General features: G+C 41.1%; 1 protein-coding gene across 3 annotated transcripts in view; it reads left to right on the plus strand.

The window, feature by feature from the left end:
* LOC122553795 (peroxisomal N(1)-acetyl-spermine/spermidine oxidase-like) overlaps positions 1 to 20,762 on the plus strand; it is a 68,371-nt gene that overhangs the window by 9,598 nt on the left and 38,011 nt on the right. The window contains exons 3-7 of one of the 3 annotated variants that reach the window (XM_043698129.1): positions 4,721 to 5,183; positions 9,484 to 9,677; positions 11,389 to 11,641; positions 12,006 to 12,118; positions 14,681 to 14,844. In XM_043698129.1, the coding sequence (XP_043554064.1) occupies positions 4,721 to 5,183; positions 9,484 to 9,677; positions 11,389 to 11,641; positions 12,006 to 12,118; positions 14,681 to 14,844 (1,187 nt within the window). The remainder of the gene's footprint in view (positions 1 to 4,720; positions 5,184 to 9,483; positions 9,678 to 11,388; positions 11,642 to 12,005; positions 12,119 to 14,680; positions 14,845 to 20,762) is intronic. The other 2 variants (XM_043698130.1, XM_043698131.1) reach the window with 2 other exon arrangements.

The following is a 20,762-nucleotide window of genomic DNA, read 5'->3' on the forward strand; positions in this document are numbered from 1 at the left end:
TTTCCAGTTTGAGATATCAGTCTCTCAAGCTTATAAAGCCAATGTGTCACAGTACATCTGAAGAGTTAAAGGTTCTGAATGAATGGTGATATTGTTTTGACGAGTTTGAGTAAGGGGAAAAAAAGCAATAAAGTATTATATGACCTATGTGAGACTGAAATACCTCTGACTGAAACCATGTCCCGTGCAATCCTGTGGTGGAAATTACCACATATGTACATTTTCTCAGTTTCAGTGAAAGGTCAGTGCCCTGAACGGTGCCTGAGCTAAGTGCTGTAGTTCCTTTTACCTGTGAACCTGGGCAGATGTGTGAGAGCTAATGCCACACTGGTGTGTGTAGTGCAGCATTGATAGCTGTAGTTCAATGTGACATACTCAGTATTCTTGAGACGCTGGTGGAGATGCCTGGCTCCTAATCTTCTATGTATCAATCCTCAGAAGTGTCACAATGCTTCCTGTCCCTATGAGTATGAGGTTGTATTGAGCAGACAGTGGCAGAGGTCAAGTGATTATTTATCCTTTTGTGGCACTGGAATCAGTGAATCCTCCCACAGGTCCTGACCTCTGCTGTGACCTCAGTCCAAGCTATGTTTCCCAGTTGGGATGGCCCCTTATTGTCATCTCATGGAAACTATGCATCCATTCTCTTCCAACAGCATGCAGGAGAATGTATAAGAAGATGCTGGTATCAGATTTCTCTCGGAGTGGGTGGGGGTGCTCAACAGAGATCCAATGATGCTTTTGGTTTGCAGGGTGTGAAGTGATGTCCAGGTGCCTTCGAAGTAGGGTACCTGGAGGATGGAATCTTGCAGATCCCACTGCTTTAGAATTTTCTACCCATAATGTATGCCATTCCACCTATGCATGCATGTGGAATGAGCTGAGGAACTGCAACTGCACAAGCCAACCTGACCATCACCTAGAGGAAGGGATTTCTGCTTTTAAGCACAATGCTACACTTACACTAAAAAAAACCAGATTCAGCCCTGTCATTTTGGAGGATTTTGAAACATATATCACTGTTTTACTGTTCATTCACTACTAGGCATTTGAAGAGCACCATGAAATCCGTCAGGCAAAATCCTAAGGCATATTGTTAAGAGTTCACTGTCTCTCTTTCAACATTTATTCTGGAAATTCTCTAATAACAGAAAGAGTAAGCTCTGTGATTCTTTATTGGACATCTCAGAGGAGTGACTGGAAGAAAAGGAGCTTCAGTCATTCCCATCTTGTTACAAATTCCATTTGGTCTTCAAAAGGAATGGGAAGAGGTGATCAGGCCGGGAATGAGAGGTAGGAGGAGGAGAAGCGTGAAGTGGCACCATTTCTACCCCCTCACCTCCCCCTCCTTCCCCCCCCCATGCTGATGATACATGTGTGTATTTTCCCAGGATCTAGACATCATTAATATTATTAAAGATGGCTGTTTGGCCCACTCATGGACATGGCAATATGACGTGAACACATTTCTTCTGTACTCAGCCTGTTTAAGCAACTCTGGACAAATTCAAATTATGCAAATTAACAATTTGAATCAAAACAGACTCTTAGTTCAGTATTAATTTAGGGTTTTCATCTTTCATCAAAATAACTGCCAACTGTAATAATATTTGGTTATTTGCAAAAAAAAGCTTAAAACAGCGTAATCATCGGAGACCAGCCCCATTTCTGATCTTATAGCCATTGATCAAATAGATGAAGATAGTTGGGCCTACTTCAGTGCCCCGAGGAACACTTGTAGTGATGTCCAGAGGCTGTGATGACGGGCCTCCATTGACTACAACTGTTTTCCTTTATGCTAGCAATTACTTCAACCAGTGGAAATTTCTTCCCGTTGATTTCCATTAGCTCTAGCTTTGCAGGAGTCAGATATTCATAGAGTCGTACAGCATGGAAGCAGATCTTTCAGTCCAACCAGACTATGCCAACCATAATCCCAAACTAAACTAGTGCCATCTGCCTGCGCTTTTGCCTGGAAAGCGTTTTGCATTTTTTCCACAAACTGGGTCCATTCTTATCTCAACTCAAAGAATTTCAGGGCTCTTTGATACCACACCCAGCTTGATGGCAAAAGCTGTCACCTCACCTCTCAAATTCAGCTTGGACCAAGGTTGTAATGAGGACTAAAGCCCTGTTGAAACTCAAAATGAGTATTAGTTAATAGGTTAACACTGAGTAAGGGCGATTTGATAACATGAGTAATCACACCTTTCATCGCTCTGTTGATCATTGAGAGTAAACAGTTGGGGTAATAAATAACCAAATTAAATTTGCCCTGCATTTTGTGAACAGAATATACCTGGCATTTTTCCATGCTATGGGGCAATTGCAAGTATCGTTGTTGGGCTAGAACAATTTAAGTAGGCCTATGAGAAAGTGAGGACTGCAGATACTGGAGATCAGAGTCAAAAAGTGTGGTGCTGGAAAAGCTCAGCCGGTCAGGCAGAATCCGAGGAGCAGGAGAATTGATGCTTCGAGCATAAACTCTTAATCAGGAATGAGCTACGGTGAGTCCAGAAGCCCAGGCCTTCAGCTGATGTGTTGTCAGGGCTGCGTTTCTTGAGATTATCGAGAATGAATCAGGTTAGCTGAAAACTGGTTTATGCAATGCTGGATGCTCAGGGGTAGATCAAAATAGATTATCCTCTCAGCTCTTTTGGGCCAAAGATAGTTGCAAATGTGTCAGCCTTGTGCTGGCCCCACTATGATTGAGGATGGGGAGTTTCATGGAGCCTCTCCCTTTGATTAGCTAATAAATTGTTCATCACCATTCACGACTGGATCTGGCTGGACTGTTAAGTTTTGTTCTCACTGCGGGCTGTGTATTCAATACTGCTTCCCTTGGTTAACACTAGTGTATGTTAGAATGTAGTTACACTATCTTAATTATTCATGTTTTCCGTATGACTGCTGCTGCTCCTGATAAAGGGCTTTTGCCTGCTCGTCGGATGCTGCCTGACCTGATGTGCTTTTCCAGCACTATTCTAATCTTGACCCTACTGCTGATCCTGGTATGCTTTCTTAAATTCCTGATTGAACCAAGGTTTATTACCTTGGCTCTGATGGTAAATGTAGAGTGAGAGACATACAGATCTTTACAGCATTTTCTTGCAGCATCTGATATGCAGAGACGGTTCAAACCTTCATCCTACAGCTCTGCTGCTCTAAAGCACTAATGGTGCTCATCATTCCTTGACCAACTCCTATTTCTGTACTGAATTTCACTTTCTGGTGAACTAATTTTAGGTTTCCCCACCAGTTGATTTTGAAAGCAGTGGGATGGGGTGGGGAACTGTCAACTCCAACAGGTGGCCTTTCCTTGAGCTTGTACAGGCACATTTTAACAAAACAAATCATGGGGTATGTGCATTGCTGGACAGGCTGGCACCTACTGGGATTGCTAGTCCCTTGACATTACCATTACACCACTGCCTCCCCTTATAGACCATCTCCTACATTAACCAGTGTTGTCCAGCAGTATGGAAGCCCCATGTTAATATGACATGTGGCAGTTTTAGGCGTGTGTGGGCTGGGTGTCGGGTAAATGGATGAGGACTCCTTTGTGAGTCCCTATTGCTTCTGAATGAAGGAGGACCTCAGAAGCTTGATCTGACATGTTGATTATGGAATTGCTTAACTCCGTCCGTGCACTGCCGCCTTCTGCTGTTGACCTCTCCTTTATAAGGGTTGAATTGCTTGAGTTCAAATCCTGCGCAGCCAGAACTGCCGCAGGGCCTGAGATGCTCTGACTGCAGATTACTTCAGTTTGCAATGGTAGAAAGAGATAGAACTGCTAAACTGTCCTCGCAAGCACTGGTTACCCACTCTAAAATATCTCACCTGTGCAATTCACTGCAAGGTCTGCAACCTAGTCCAGGAGAAAGCAAGAGCCTATTGTTGAGGTCCATAAAGTGGAAAAAAAATTTGCATCACTTCAAAACCACTACGCATCTGCATTTTCCATTTTTCAAACATTATACCATTTTTCCTAGCTAATGTTAAACTTTGTTCTAATATGAAGTAAACACAATTGAATATCATTTAATGATCTTTCCAATTAGTCTATTTTAATATTGTCCTTTGAAGAATGGGTGGCACGATGGCTCAGTGGTTAACACTGCTGCCTCTCAAGGACCTGGGTTCGATTCCAGCCTTGGGCGATTGTATGTGTGGAGTTTGCATATGTCTGTCTATGTGCTCTGGTTTCCTCCCACAATCCAAAAATGTGCAAGTTAGGTGAATTGGCCATGCTAAATGGTCATAGTGTTCAGGGATGGATAGGTTAGGTGCATTAGTCAGGGGTAGATGTAGAGTAAAAGGGTAGGGGAATGGGTCTGGATGGGATACTCTTCAGAGGGTCAGTGTGGACTTGTTGGGCCAAATGGCCTGTTTCCACACTGTAGGTATTCTATGAAATGCTAATTGACATTTGATATTTCCTTTTGTGGTTTACTTCTAAGGAACAATTTGCTGCAGCAATTACATTCGAATTAAAACTTCCTCTCAATATAGTAAAGCAAATCAGTAATTGATAAATAGGCCTGATACATTCATGGAGTAAGAATAAAAATAAAATATCACAGCAATAAGTCCAGAATACAACTTAATCGCTGGTCATATCAAATTTCCTAGCATGGAACAAAGTTCACTAATTATTCATAATTATCTTTAAAGTAAAAAAAAGTCCTGGTGTACTCTTTTTCTTTCCCTTTGCATTCAGGCAAATCAGTGGTACCTGAAGGAGCCCAATACATTCATGGGGCAAGCATGAAGAATCCCATTTTTCAACTGGCCAAAGAGTATGACCTTCTCCAGGAAATATACAACATGTCTGGTGCTGAGTGGTCAGTGTTCACCAACACTCAGAAACAGCTCGATCATGACTTTGTTGAGGAAATGGTGAATCTAACTAATTTTCTGAGGAAGCAAATAGCCCTTCATTCTCAAGGAAAGGGATACGTGGAAGTTAGAAGCATTGGTCAGGTCTATGTGGAGGAATTAAAGAAGGTCTTCTCAAACTGGACTGACGACGCTCCCAATTTCAGGAGGCGAAAGCTTGGTTTCCTCAATATGATGACGAAGGATGAATGTTTAAAATTTTCATCACAAAATCTGAATGATGTGTCTCTGCAGGAATTTAGTGAATATGAATATATTGGTGACGATGAACTCAATTCTCCACAGTTAGTAATTATTTGTCATATAATTAGGCAAAATAAATTGTACAAAATTGAATAACCATTGATAATGATGGTAAAGGCTTCAATTTCTTTCCATCACATGGCTAACCAGGAATCTCTCCCATTCATATCAACTACCATTGGCATCTGTTGATGGAAGTAGAGTCATAGAGATGTACAACATGGAAACAGACCCTTCGCTCCAACTCCATCTGACCAGATACCCTAAATTACTCCAGTCCCATTTGCCAGCATTGGGCTGATATCTCTCCAAACCCTTCCTATTCATATATTCATCCAAATGCCCTTTAAATGTTGTAATTGTACCAGACTCTACCACTTCCTCTGGCAGCTCATTCCATACATGCACCATCCTCTGCATGAAAACATTACCCCTTAGGTCCCCTTCAAATCTTTCCCTTCTCACCTTAAAACTATGCCCTCTAGTTTTGGACTCTCCGATCCTGAGGAAAAGACCTTGTCTATTCATTCTATCCATGCCCCTCAAGATTTGATAAACTTCTATAAGGTCACCTCTCAGCCTCTGACATTCCAGGGAAAATAGCCCCAGCCTATTCAGCCTCTCCCAATAGATCAAACACCTGGCAACATCCTTGTAGGTCTTTTCTGTACCCTTTCAAGTTTCACAACATCTTTCCTCTCGCAGATGTTAGAATGCCGTGTGGTGTGGTGGGCGATATCCCTGTCCCCAAGCCAGAAATTCAAGAAGGTGCATTCATATCACAGCCAAAAATACTCTGTATTCTCTGTACATCTTTCCAATATATGGAAATAAATTGGAGTCTTTATCATTGCTATCCTTAGATTCAGAGTACGACATATAAGTAAAAGTGCAGATTGCCACTGCAACTCAGACCTGCTAATTAACTGTAACACTGTAATTGCCACAAGTTTAAATTTGCTGATACAACAGGCAATTTATCGATGATAAGTACAGGATTGCACCACATGTATTAACTTTATTGAAGTTTAAAATATATTTCCAACATTTAGCAGCTAAAGCTTGCAAGGAAGAAAGTGGGAAGTAAAGTAATGTCTCAAAAAAGTGAGGAAAAATCCAGTGGGTAAGATCCAGACAAAATTTATGGTCAAATAGTGTAACACAAAAGCCTTCTTTTGGTGATTGGGCGGGAGGAGGGATGGCCAATTTTTTAACTCAAGTGCATGCCCATTATTAAGCCAATCTTCTTGTAAAAGATGACAATGAGATTCAAACCCATGTGCTAATCAAGAGAACAGATTGCAAAGCAAACAATTCCTTTTTAAGATATAAAAAAACAAAAATATCCACTGTACCATCTTTCATGTAAATTACCCCCAAGACTGCTAGCCTCAAAGTGTTAGAGATTGCCATGTCCCATTGTTATGCCTCACTCATAACAAACACAACCCCAACCATTTTCACACTACCGTACTGTTCTCATACAAGAAACCTTTCAACAGGGCATATAGATAAGTTGCAAGTTACAATTAAAATAGCTTGCCTGGTTCACATCTTCAGATTCAGCCGTCAAATTGGGTGGCACAGTGGCACAGTGGTTAGCACTGCTGCCTCACAGTGCCAGAGACCCGCGTTCAATTCCCACCTCAGGCGACTCTCTGTGTGGAGTTTGCACATTCTCCCCGTGTCTGCGTGGGTTTCCTCCGGGTGCTCCAGTTTCCTCCCACAGTCCAAAAACATGCAGGTTAGGTGAATTGGCTGTGCTAAATTGCCCGTAGTGTTAGGTGATGGGGTAAATGTAGGGGAATGGGTCTGGGTGGGTTGCGCTTCGGCGGGTCGGTGTGGACTTGTTGGGCCAAAGAGCCTGTTTCCACACTGAAAGTAATCTAAAAAAAAATCATTGTAACACAGCCCAGCTGTATGAACCAAATACTTGCCTGCTGGCTGATATCTCAAATTGCCAGTTTTGGCACATATCCATTGCTGAGTATGCATTGCACATTGCATAAGAGAACAGATTCAAAACAGTTGAGAAGTAACAAACTAATTTAGAGCCTAAGAGTCACAGGGATACACAGCATGGAAACCCTTGGGTCCTACTTGTCCATGCTGACCAGATATCCTACATTAACCTGATCTCATTTGCCAGTGTTTGGCCCATATCCTCTAAACTCTACTATACATATACCCATCCAGAGCCTTTTAAATGCTGTAGTTATACGAACCTCCACTACTTCTTCTGGCAGCTCATTGCATATACACACTACCCTCTGCGTGAAATATTTTGTCCCTGGGTCCCTTTTATATATTTCTCCTCTCACCTGAAACCAATGCCCTCTAGTTTTGGATTTCCTTACCAAGTCCTTCATGATTTTATAAACTTCTATAAAGTCACCCCTCAGCCTCTGATGCTCCAGGGAAAGTAGCCCCCAACCTATTCAGCTCTCCCTACAGCTTAAACCTTCCAACCTTGACAACATCCTTGTAAATCTTTTTTGAACAATTTCAAGTTTCACAACATCTTCCTCACAGTAGGGAAACCAGAAATGAATGCAATATTCCAAAAGTAGCCTAACCAATGTCCTGTACAGCTGCAATATGACCTCCAAACTCCTGTACTCAACGTACTGACCAATAAAGGCAAGCGTACCATGTAATAAATGAAATCTTAACAATGCACAAAGAAAACCATGGTATGATCAAACGAAAGCAACATGGTTTTGTTGAGAAAGAGAAATTATGTTTGACAAATTCATTCAAGTTTTTTTGAGGATGCAACTAGTAGGATAGCTAAAATGAAACTGATATATGTAGCATATCTGGATTTTTGTTTGATAGGTCACCCACAAAAGCTTAATAGGTAAGATAAGGAATCATCAAACTGGTGTTAACGGCTTGATATGGATAGAGAATAGCACCCGAAGTAATCCAGCTATTGCTACCTTCAATTACCTACTTTTTAACCTCCTGCCTAATTTCCTGTATTCGCTCCTCAGAACCTCATCCCTTTCTTTTCCTATGTCATTCATTTCAATGTGTACAATGACCTCTTGCTGGTCATTCTCCCTTTGAGAACATTCTGCACCTTCTCTGAGATATCCCTGACCAGGGAGGCAACACACCATTCTGATGTCTTGCTGTCAGCACAGAAACATCTGTCTGTGCCCCTGACAAGAGACACCCCTACCACAAACGATTACTTGGAACCTGACATACCTCTCGTTACATTAGAGCCAGTCTTGGTACCAAATATCTAGTGGTCAGTGATATATTCCCCTAAGAGGCCATCACTCCCGACATTATCCAAAATAGCATACTTGTTTGAGATGGGGATATCCTTAGGAGACTCCTTCACCACTTGCTTACCTCTCATACCTTACTCAGTGGTAATCCATCTACATGACTGTATCTACTTTCCTGAAACTGCCATCCATCACACCCCCTAGCACCTGTAAATTCCTCATTGCCTCTAACTGCTGTTCCAACCGATCTATGTGATCCAAAAGATTTGCATCCATTCATATTTCCTGCAGACTTAATCTCCAGGAACATTGAAATTATCCCAAATCTCCCACATCTGACAGGAAGAGCACATCACTCTATTAAAAGCTACCTCTGCACCTTAAATATCTACAGACCAGAATATACCCCAAAAAAAGACAACACATTTTCTCAAAAACTCAGCATTAGCACAGTCTTACTGCTCAAATTCACTGCTCTAGGATAATTTTATGCATGTCCTTTATATTAAAAACTTAATCAAAAGACAGATCTCAAAAAATTTAAAAACCTCACCCTATTCATTGCTAGAGATTTAGAAAAACTAAATAGATTAAGATTTGTAAATTTTATAAGTCTTAAAATCAAACACTTAGCTGACCAGACAGACTCTGAAATCATTACTGATCACTCCCAGCTGCTGTGTATATTTCTGATAATGTCGTCTCCCAAGGTCAGCTCTGAAACCGCATGTACACTGATAGAGAGAATGTTACCAGAACAAAAGACCTTATGGTCCATATATTATCTCATTGGCTAATTATACCAGTGCCGATTGTCATTTCATGACATAACCTATGTGCCATGACCACTTTAGATATCCTGTTCCATTCAGTAGATAATATTATTTCAATATGCAATGATCATTTTTAATGGATAGTGTTAAATGAATTGTGTGATGCTAAATTATAATCCTCAATAAACATCATAAACTGGTTGACTGGTATTTAAATGGATGCATGGTATTTGATAAATATGTTTATTAATGGGCCAAGTCTTGTAAACTGATTCATTGAATTGGACACAAGGGTTTTGTTAATGAGTCGCCTTGTGCTGTTTCAGATTATTTCTCAAATTAATCTCCAGTCTGGTGAAAGAGATTCCAAGGGAGAAGCTGATCCTGCAGAAGCCTGTTAAACAGATCCAGTGGAATGGAAGTTTTGAATCAGAAGATGGCACATTCTATCCAGTTAGGGTGGTGTGTGAAGATGGGGATCACATTCTAGCTGATCATGTCATTGTGACTGTTTCATTGGGTAAGAGAAATAACAAGACCTTTCAGTATTCGTTTGAACTAAGAACGTCACATATTTTCAATACTACACGTGTTATACACTAGCCGTATTATAACATTTCTAAAATGAAACAGTCATAATAACAGAACTGGGACAAATATATGATTAGCTTCCCTACAGTATGGAAACAGGCCCTTTGGCTCAACAAGTCCACACCAACCCTCAGAAGAGTAACCCACCCAGATTCATTTCCCTTTGACTAATGCACCTAACACTAAGGGCAATTTAGAACAGCCAAATCACCTAACCTGTACATCTTTGGACTCTGGGAGGAAACCCACACAGACATGGGGAGAATGTGCAAACTCCACACAGTCACCCAAGGCTAGAATTGAACCTGGGTCCCTGGCTCTGTGAGGTAGCAGTGCTTACCACTGAGCCACCATGTCACACCTATATATTAAGATGAACATAATGAACTCAAGGATTTTCAAAGCAGATCATTTTTGAGTGAGGTAATGCTAAATGCTTCCACACTGAAATCATTTGGAGTATTTGGTCAAAACTCAAGTTGTAGAATGGTCATTCTATACTGGAGCACTATAAATCACACTTCAGGCAAATTATAATGATTGCGCAGTGCTGCAGAGGTGTATGGTTCAGGTTTGGTTGACCCCTCTGTTCTAATTTCTAAGCACTGAAATGAGGGACTTTGTGGGAAAAGATTGTATTAACATCAATTGGTGAAACCTTAAAGAAGACATACAAATTAAAAATGCAATATATCTATTATGTTGCTTTCCTAGTTAAATCATGATGGACGGAAGAAATTCAGAATCCCTCCTCCTTTGCACTGCCCTCTCCAACCCAACTACCCATTCCTTTCACCCCACTCACCCCAGCTACTTGTACTGTCCAATCATACTGTATGACTTGACCTTGAGTTGAACTTTTGACCACTATCTTCTCCATCACAATGGCTGCTGCATCCACCTGTGTAATATCTGATGCCTCTGTCCCTACCATAACCTATAGGTTTCTGCAACCCTTATTATTACCAGACAATTCCAGTACTTTTCTAGATGGTCTTCATCCATCGACTTCTGCATTTCTCAAATTCTGAAGCACATGTCTCACACTGCTTATCCCATTACCCCTGTGCTTATTAACATGTGCTTTTGGTTTCCAATGTATCAAATTTTAAATTTTCATCTTTGTGTTTAAAACCCTTCATGGCCACATCCATTCCCCTCTCTCTGTAAACTTCAGTACTTGCCTCCTCTAAATATTGCTTAAAACCCCTCTCATCAATAACAAGTTTTTTTTGTCACACATCTTACAACATTCTTCTTTGATTGAGATCCACTTTTATCTAATTATGCTCCTGTGGAGTATCTCAGACAATTTTTCATATTTGAGGCACTAGCAGAATGCATTTGTTGCTGCGCTGTTACATCTCTTCAATCCAGTCAACAAAACACTCTGTTTAAAAAATCTCACTGAAGAACAATAAAATGTGGAAATGTACATTTACTGCAACTACTTAAGGCATAGCATAGTTTCTAACTGTCTAATGCGAGTCATAAATAATTTGAAGAACTGCAATAATTTGTCATTCTAATTTTTCTAATTAATGGAAGAGAAATATTATAGATAGAAAATTGTTTAGAACTGTTTTTACTTTCAAGAACCCACCTTAATTACAATGAATACATTAAGATTTCTTTACTAGGTTATCTGAAAGCAGAAGCAAAGGCCTTGTTCCAGCCAAGCCTTCCAGAGGACAAGTTGCAAGCGATCAAACACATGGGCTTTGGTACAACAAATAAGATTTTCCTGGAGTATGAGGTTCCGTTTTGGAACAGTTCGGAACACTGGATTGGATTGGTTTGGGAGGACGAAACTCCATTTTCCGGCCTAAAACCAAACCTAGCTGAGTGGTGGAGACGCATTTTTGCTTTTGATGTGGTCCATCCAGTAGAAAGGTAACTGATTGCAAGGGAACAAATGAAAGTGGGATTAAGAGCTATATAGTACTTTTCTGGGAGTACATCTGATGGGAGAGGCACTGTAGGTGAGCAGATAGATTGCTAAGGAAAATAAGAAAGGACAGACAACATTTAACTTTAGGTCTTCTGATAAATGATACTGAATCACTATAGAAACTGATAATGCTTGCTTTATGGCCATGATGCACGAGGGAGACTATTGTGGAGGTAGAGTTTAATTGCATTCTCTCAATTACTTCTCAATCCTTAACTATTATACATTTACCTTTGCAAGTATAGGAACATCTGACATTTGTTTATTAATTATTTGCTAGTTAAGGGTGTTTGATCTGTTTAATAGATATGGGCATATCCTTTTGGGATGGAGTTCTGGGAAAGAAGCTGAGTTTATGGAAACACTCAGTGAAGAGGATCTAGTATCAAACATTACCAGGATCTTAAGGCAATTCACTGGTAAGAATTCTTAAGGTCCTCTCAATTCTTAAGTCACTGGTCCTATGCTCACAGTACAATGTTGTGTGGGAAGACAACATGACTCAAGAATGATCTTACAACACTGTAGTATTGAATGTTCTTTTCGATCACATCTAACAAGAGAGCGAGATGATGAATCTCCCTGACTATGCTTTGTAATCATATTACAAGATGACCATGTTGCACAATCACATACACACTTATTTGATCTCAATATGAAACATGGTCTTAGTACTACCAAGATCTCCATCACTTACTGGACTCTTTCCAAACATTTCCTTACCTAGTTACATACTGTCTGTCTGTTGCAAATCCTGAATATTTGCTCTGCTATTTCTTTTTCTACAACAGGTTAACCTTCAATTGTCTCTCCTTCTATTAGTTGCTCTGCTCCACAACTGTATTACGTCTGCTGCAAATGCCCTTAAGCATGCTCCCTTCCCCCCCACCCCCATCCCTAACTTAACCGTAAGCATGATGATCAGCCGAACTGGCTTTCCCCCACCACTACATCAGCCTGACCACTTCAAACGTTACTGTCACTCCCCTTCCATTGCCAAATCTTCTTATTCATTCAGTATTGTCCCAAAGAGCAGAAGTGACTCCACACTCTTCTTTTGTTACATTATCCCTTCTTATCCTTCTCAATTCAAACAACAATTATAAGAAACTCATAATCTTTTCAAGTTCACAACACAGGTCGTTCTGCTATACCACACGTTTCGTCAACGCAAACTCGCTGTAACATGATTGACGAGGTGGGGACGTTGTTTCTGAAGTGCAAACTTTTAGAAAGTGTGTTGGCTGTAATGCAATTTCATTGCTAACATTTTAAACACTGTTTCTAAAGCACAATTTTTCTATAATGCAGTGTTGCACAAGAATGCAGCCATTGCATTATCAAAGAACTGGGTGGTCGGCATAGTGGTTAGCACTGCTGCCTCACAGCGCCAGAGATCCGCGTTCAATTCCCACCTCAGGCGACTGACTGTGTGGAGTTTGCACATACTCCCCGTGTCTGTGTGGTTTCCTCCAGGTGCTCCGGTTTCCTCCCACAGTCCAAACATGTGCAGGTTAGGTGAATTGGCCATGCTAAATTGCCCGTAGTGTTAGATGAAGGGGTAAATGTAGGGGAATGGGTCTGGGTGGGTTGCACTTCGGCGGGTCAGTGTGGACTTGTTGGGCCGAAGAGCCTGTTTCCACATTGTAAGTAATCTAATCTAAAACTGACTGCGGAGGTTATCTACCAAGTTGCTTCCATTGTTCTTTTCTCTCAGCCCAAATTCCAGACCCCAAAATACAACATTTCTAATAGAACACTTACCTGTTTCCACATGCAATAATGTTTCCCCTTTCTGTTTATTATTTCACTGCATTCATGTGGCCCACCAAATCCGCCACCAGTTTTAATTCATTTCATGGGATGTGGATGCAACTGACAAGGCCAGTAGTTATTGCCTATCACGAATTGACCTTGAGTAGGAGGTGGTGAGCCACCTTCTCAAATCACTGCAATTCTTGTGACATACCAGGCACACCCACAATGCGATTAAGAGGTAGTTACAGGAAGGTGGTTCAGCGGCAGTGAAGGATCCTCCCATCCCAGTTCCGGATCATCTGCACCTCGTGAGTCATAAGCTCATCAACATTAACAGCTTCTCTCTCCCTGGCTTTATCCCTATCCTCTGCAAAACCACCATTATCAACCATCCACAAAATAACTCTTGTCCTCTTTAGCTAATACCCACCTCCATTCTTTCCTTCCTTCTGTAAGTGTGCCAATATATTGCTACCTTTCAACAATGATCCTAATTTTTTTTTATTAGAAGTCTTCAAACTAGCTTCCTCAATCCTCCAACCCTTCCAGATTATGTGATGTCTCTGCTTTTCTCCTTTCCCAACCTGTTCAAAATCATTTATTTTGATGTTCATTCTAAAATGCTTTGAGACATTGTGCTGCAATGCTGTGAAATTATCACTAATTAAATTGTACCCCTTTGTATGCATTATTGTATAATCTTTCTACCGTTATAATGAAGAACACTTTCCAGATTACTCCAGTATCTCCTGAAGAGACACGCAGCTATTGAGAAAAACCTCCTCTAACAAAGGAAACCAAAAACAAAATTTGGATTCTGATCTAAAAGCAAAAGTATTTTGAATATAAATATTTCCCTTGGATTTTCCTCTTTTTTAAAAATACGTTGTTTTGGTGTTAGAGAGGTCTCATTGCAGTTTGTGTATACCTCTAACAGTTATGTTTAAGAATTGTTATTTAAACTTCTTGCTTAATCAGATGAAGTTGATGAAAATATTTAAAATGACATATTACAGAAGTCGAGGTTATTCACTTAAGATGGCACAACATTTTCTTATAGAGTCATCGAGATGCACAAATTTCCAGTCTTATCAGTCAATGCAGACAAGATTGAAACCTGCCATTCTATACATACATCAGTCTTGCTGTAAAACAATTTAACAAATGGATGATCTCCCAAATCTCTATTTTTAGTTCACAATGACCCCTGGTTTTGTCTCTAGGAAAACCCGTACCACGGCCTAAAAATGCTTTTGTGACAAAATGGTTCAGTAACCCTTACACTCGGGGTTCCTACTCCCACATATCCATCGATTCAACTGGAGACATGATTGACACACTGGCTGAACCCTTACCACAGGAAGGAGACAAGGGACATCCGAGAAAGGCAAGTGAAGACCAACAGTAATGTAAAATTTGCAATCAAAAGGACAGACATCATGCCACAGGGAGACAACATTACAATATTGTACTGGGGGGGGGAATGTTGAATTCAGTCATGAGGATAAATATTTTGACAACACCATTAGGGCAGGAACTCTACTTGAGATCACTTTTGATAAAGTGCCTCATTCGAAGTTTTATGATTGATTGTGATACATTTAATGACTGAGCCAACCAATATGTATTCAATTTAAACTTCAAGGTTTAAATAAGAAGAAGCCTGAGATGGAGTTGAGTGTGCACTTGGCAATGCTCTGCATATGCAATCATACACTGTATGAAAATAACAGATTGAAAGTAAAGATTCCTTGTGGCAATACATTTGTCTCTGGAGAGGCTTATGCAACTTATAGCTAAGACAACCTAAAACATCTTATGGTTTAATGCCCTCTATGCATTATACTTAATGATTGGGTTAATGGATTCACAATCAATTCCAGTCTCCAGTGTTTCATACTGCTTGGTAACAATTTAAATAAATAGATTTATGAGGCACCAAAATAGGAATTTAACAACAGGCTTCGATTTAAAAAAAAAAATTTAATTGTTTATCAAATAATGGAAACTTAAGGTTTAGATTTTATATGGATTTTGATGAACAGGTAAATGTAATTTGAAAATTGGCTGCTTTAAGCAGGAGCTAATAATAAAATTTCCCTCACTGGAAAATTCCTTGGGGATTTTCATAATCAATTGTGTGACTGGCAGAGAATCTGCAGAAAATGAGATAGATTGTGAACTCTTTTTTTTCACAGATTACAAATAAGCAGAAACAATTTTTTTAAAATCTGCCCACCAACCTAGAAAAATAGAAACATAGGATTGGATTTTACCAAAAATCAGCCAAGTGTTCATTTTGCTGACTTTCATAGAGGGTTTCTCCCTGTGAGCTCTAGTGAGATTTCTGACATTATTCTCTGAAACTTGTCCTCTTAACCATGTACCACCTCTCTGTGGAACTCTGCTTGCCCCATTTAGCCTCTTATCAGAGGTGGAAGTGCTCACCAGTGCCAGACCCTTCCAGGATTCGTGGTGCCATTGTTGAAGTCCAGTCAAGAATTGCCAGCCAAGAGGTGGTACTGGATGTAGGTTTGCTCGCTGAGGTGGTACAGCTGACACTTCATTGCGCCCTCCAAAATATATTGCTACTTAAAAACCAAACTACCCAGTTGGTCTATTTTTATCCCATCCCTGTGTTGTTATTCTCTGCAATGCCAAGTGTAGCCTAATGCCTTCTCACTGTTCAATATGTGACCAACACATACTGAAAAGTCCTCGAAAACATTCTCTTCTATTAAACAATAGCAAAAGTTAAGAAACTAAACAAACAAAACCTACATTTGCTGTCGGGAACAGACTGGACCACTTGCCTCTTCAGCATCAACACACTAGTAGCCAATGAATGATCAGTGCACCAGCTCACATCCACTGGAACAGGGTGTCAATTAATTCCTGTGTGGTTTATTGTGCCTGATGCTGTGGGAAGCCACAAATGCCAGGAAGCCTCAGTATTTTGGAAGGATAAGGTGGGTGAGAGCTGTAGTCGAAAGCTGCCACAGGACATTGGTTAGGCCACTTTTGGAATACTGCTTTCAATTCCAGTCTCCCTCCAATAAAGATGGTGTTCAACTTGAAATGGTGAAGAAACGATTAGCAAGGATACTGCTGGGATTGGAGATTTAAGCTACAGGGAGAGACTGAATAGGCTGGGGATACTTTCCCTGGAATCGGAAGGGTGACCTGATAGAAGCTTATAAAATCATGAAGGGCATGGATAATGTGAATAGCCAAGGTCATTTTTCCAGGTTAGGGGAATCCAAAATGAGAGGCCAGAGATTTGATAGGGGAAATATTGAAAATGGACCGCACAGGTAACATTTTCATGCAGAAGGTAGTGCATTTGTGGAATGAACTGCCAGAGGAATTGATGGAGGCTGGTAAAATCTGAATTAGTACATGAATAGGAAGAGTTTAGAGGGACTTGGGCCAAGTGCTGACAAATGGGACTTGATTAATTTAGGATATCTGTTTTACATGGACACATTGGACCAAAGGATCTGTATCTATGCTACACAAATCCATGACTCTAATAGTGAGACTATTAGCCTTGCGGGAGGTGTGTGCAATGATAGAGTTGGTGCAAATATGAGGTGGTACAGAGAAGATGGGTTAACTTACCCATGTGGAGAGCAGAATGACTTTCCTGTGATACTGCTCTGCATTTCTTCCGATCAGGGAAATGGCACTGACCCAGTTTGATGCCAGCAGCATCTGTTGCCGTAGATGCCACTGATGATCCTGTGCAAAGGGCATGGCCCTCCCCCTCATGACCCTGACCACCAGGACCTGCAGTCCCTCATCCATGAACAGGGGGCCAACTTCCCTTTCTCAGCCAACTCCTTTCAGAAGGTCATGATTTGGAGATGCCGGTGTTAGATTGGGGTGGACAAAGTTCAAAATCACACAACACCAGCTTATAGTCCACCAGGTTTATTTGGAAGCACTAGCTTTCTACGTGCTGCTCCTTCATCAGGTCATGATTTGAGGGTGTTGGTGTTAGACTGGGTGTACAAAGTTAAAAATCACACAACACCAGGTCATAGTCCACCAGGTTTATTTGGAAGCACTAGCTTTCAAAGCGCTGCTCCTTCATCAGTGGTTTTGGAGTATAAGATCGTAAGACACAGAATTTATAGCAAAAGTTTACAGTGTGATGTAACTGAAATTATATATTGAAAAAGACCTTGTTTGTTTGTAAAGTCTCTCATCTTTTATAATGATATGGAGATGCTGGTGTTGGACTGGGGTGTACAAAGTTAAAAATCACACAACACCAGGTTATAGTCCAACAGGTTCAATTGGAAGCACACTAGCTTTTGGAGCACTGTTCCTTCATCAGATGGCAGATGGTTGAGTGAGCAGCGCTCTGAAAGCTAGTGCTTCCAATTACACCTGTTGGTCTATAACTTGGTGTTATGTGATGTTTAATCTTTTAGAATGACAATGTTGGTTTCAGTTCTTTCATACGTAAAACCCAGAACTTTTTTAAAGTTACATTCTCAAGTGAACTTTAACAAGAGGTGCCATGTCGGCCCAGATAATGCATTGAAGGTGTGAGATGCCCTGTGTGAGGCTGTCTGTGCCCCAGTGTTCAGACTGATTCTATTTCTGAACAAGGGATTTACAGAATCTTACATGGATTCATGCAGTTTTTGAGCAAAATAAAATGTAATTCTGCAAGTCCAAATTCACCCCACCAACTTATATGTGTGTGTGTGTGTTGGGGGAGGCGGGGTGGAGATCATATGTGTATTTGTGTGAGTGTGAGTGTAAAGGCAAATAAGTCTGTGAGAGGGTGCTTGTGTGTGTGTGAACGTGGCAGTGTATGTGTGAGCGTATGAGAGAAGGTCTGCGTGAACATATGGGTCTGTAGGAGCGTGTGTGTGTCTGTGTCTCTGTGTGCATCTGTAGGAGTGTGTGTGTGTGCATGCGTGCATGTGCACGTGTATGAAGTGCAGTGGGGTCACCTGTACCCAAGGTCCCGGTTGAGGCCATCCCCATGGGCACCGAACTTGGCTATCAGACTCTGCTCGGCCATTTTGCACACACACACACCATTTCGCCAACTCCAACACGACGCCACCACTAAACACATCTTCCCTTCCCTCCCCCTGTCTGCATTCCGTAGAGATCGTTCCCTCCAGGACAACCTAATCCACTCGATTAGTGGTGCTGGAAGAGCACAGCAGTTCAGGCAGCATCTAAGCATTTGCCCGAAACGTCGATTTCGAAGCTCCTTGGATGCTGCCTGAACTGCTGTGCTCTTCCAGCATCACTAATCCAGAATCTGGTTCCAGCATCTGCGGTCATTGTTTTTACCTTTTTTTACTCCTCCATCACACCTAACACCTCTCCCATCACACACGGCACCTTCCCATGCAATCGCAGAAGGTGCAACACTTGCCCCTTTACCTCTTCCATGCTCACCATCCAAGGCCCCAAACACTCATTTCAGAATAAGCAGCGTTTCACTTGTACCTCTTTCAATTTGATCTATTGCATTCGTTGCTCCCAATGTGGTCTCCCCTATATCAGAGAGACATAACGCCGGCTGGGTGATCGCTTTGCTGAGCACCTTTGGTCTGTATGCAATCAGGTCCCGGACCTTCCTGTAGCTTGCCACTTCAACTCCAATCCTGCTCCCATGCCCACATGTCTGTCCTTGGCCTGCTGCAATGTTCCAGTGAAGCTCAACGCAAACTGGAGGAACAGCATCTGATCTTCCGACTAGACCCGTTACAGCCTGCCCGTCTCAACACTGAATTCAACAACTTCAGATGATTATCCCACCTCGACCCCCCATTTTCATTCTTCTCCATAATTTTATTTCATTTATTTTATTTATCTTTTTTTAATATTTTTTCACTTCTGTACCTCTTATTTCTTGATTGTCTCTCTTTCTCTTGCTCCCCACTCTCTCATCACCTTTTTCCTCTCCTCTTCCCCCTTTGCTACCCTTCTCCCCTGTTTTCCACTTTGCCTCTGCTTCACCCATCCCCCACATATTTTGTCACATTGCACTGGCTTCAGCCTTGGTCATTCACAGCTCCTAATCTCTTTATAATCTCTCTATGCACTGTCATTATCACCTCTTTATTGCTACCTTTGCTTCTGGAGCCATGACTCACCTTCTCTCCCTCTTTTTAAGCTTTGACAAAGGGTCAGCTCTTTTCTCTCCTTACAGATGCTGCCAGACCTGCTGAGATTTTCCAGCATTTTCTCTTTTGGTTTCAGATTCCAGCATCTGCAGTAATTTACTTTTATACCCCTTTACACTCACACTCACACACATACGCAGACACGCATTCTCTCACATACACTCATACCCTGCCCACACACACACACACCCACATATAAGTTGGTGGGGTGAATTTGTACTTGCAGAATTACATTTTATTTTGCTCAAAAACTGCATGAATCCATGTAAGAATCTGTAAATCCTTGTTTAGAAATGTTCAGTCTGAACATTGGGGCACAGACAGCCTCACACAGGGCACTTCACACCTTCAATGCATTGTCTGAGATGAAATGGCACCTCTTGTTAAAGTTCATTTGAGAATGGTTACTTTAAAAAAGTTCTGGGTTTTACATATGAAAGAACTGAAACCAACATGGTCATTCTAAAAGATGAGAGACTTTACAAACAATCTAGGTCTTTTTCAACATATAAATTTAGTTGCATCACACCGTAAGCTTTTGCTATAAACTCTGTGTCTTACGATCTTATACTCCACAATCACCTGATGAAGGAGCAACACATAGAAAGTTAGTCCTTCCAAATAAACCTGTTGGACAACAACCTTCTTCATTCAGGTGGTTGTGGAGCAGAATTATTAGACACAATCAACAGGATTGCAGTGTCATGGAATGTAATATTAAATAAATGTAGCTTACGTCTTCCATTTTTTAGAATGATCATGTTAGTTTTGGTTCCTTCACATGTAAATCCCAGAACATTTTTCAAGTTCCATCCTCAAAATGGCTTTAACAATAGGTGTCATCTCAGCTCAGACAATGCATTGAAGGTGTTCAAGTCTGTCTGTGTCCCTAAATTAGGTCAGACTGATTCTATTTCTAAGATGGGAGTTACAGAATCTTACATGGATTTAGGCAGTTTTTGAGCAAAAAAGAATGTAATTCTGCAAGGTGGTAAAGTCGCACACCTAGAATGGTAATGATTAGCCTGCAGCATTTGAACTGGTACAAAGCTGGGCTTTAAAATGGCACCCTTGGCACTTATGCTGAAAGGTCCCATCAGTGCCGAGCACACCACCTCACCCACCCACCACCATCCTCCCCCCC

Source organism: Chiloscyllium plagiosum, chromosome 10 (assembly GCF_004010195.1).
Source record: "Chiloscyllium plagiosum isolate BGI_BamShark_2017 chromosome 10, ASM401019v2, whole genome shotgun sequence".
Lineage (NCBI taxonomy): Eukaryota > Metazoa > Chordata > Chondrichthyes > Orectolobiformes > Hemiscylliidae > Chiloscyllium > Chiloscyllium plagiosum.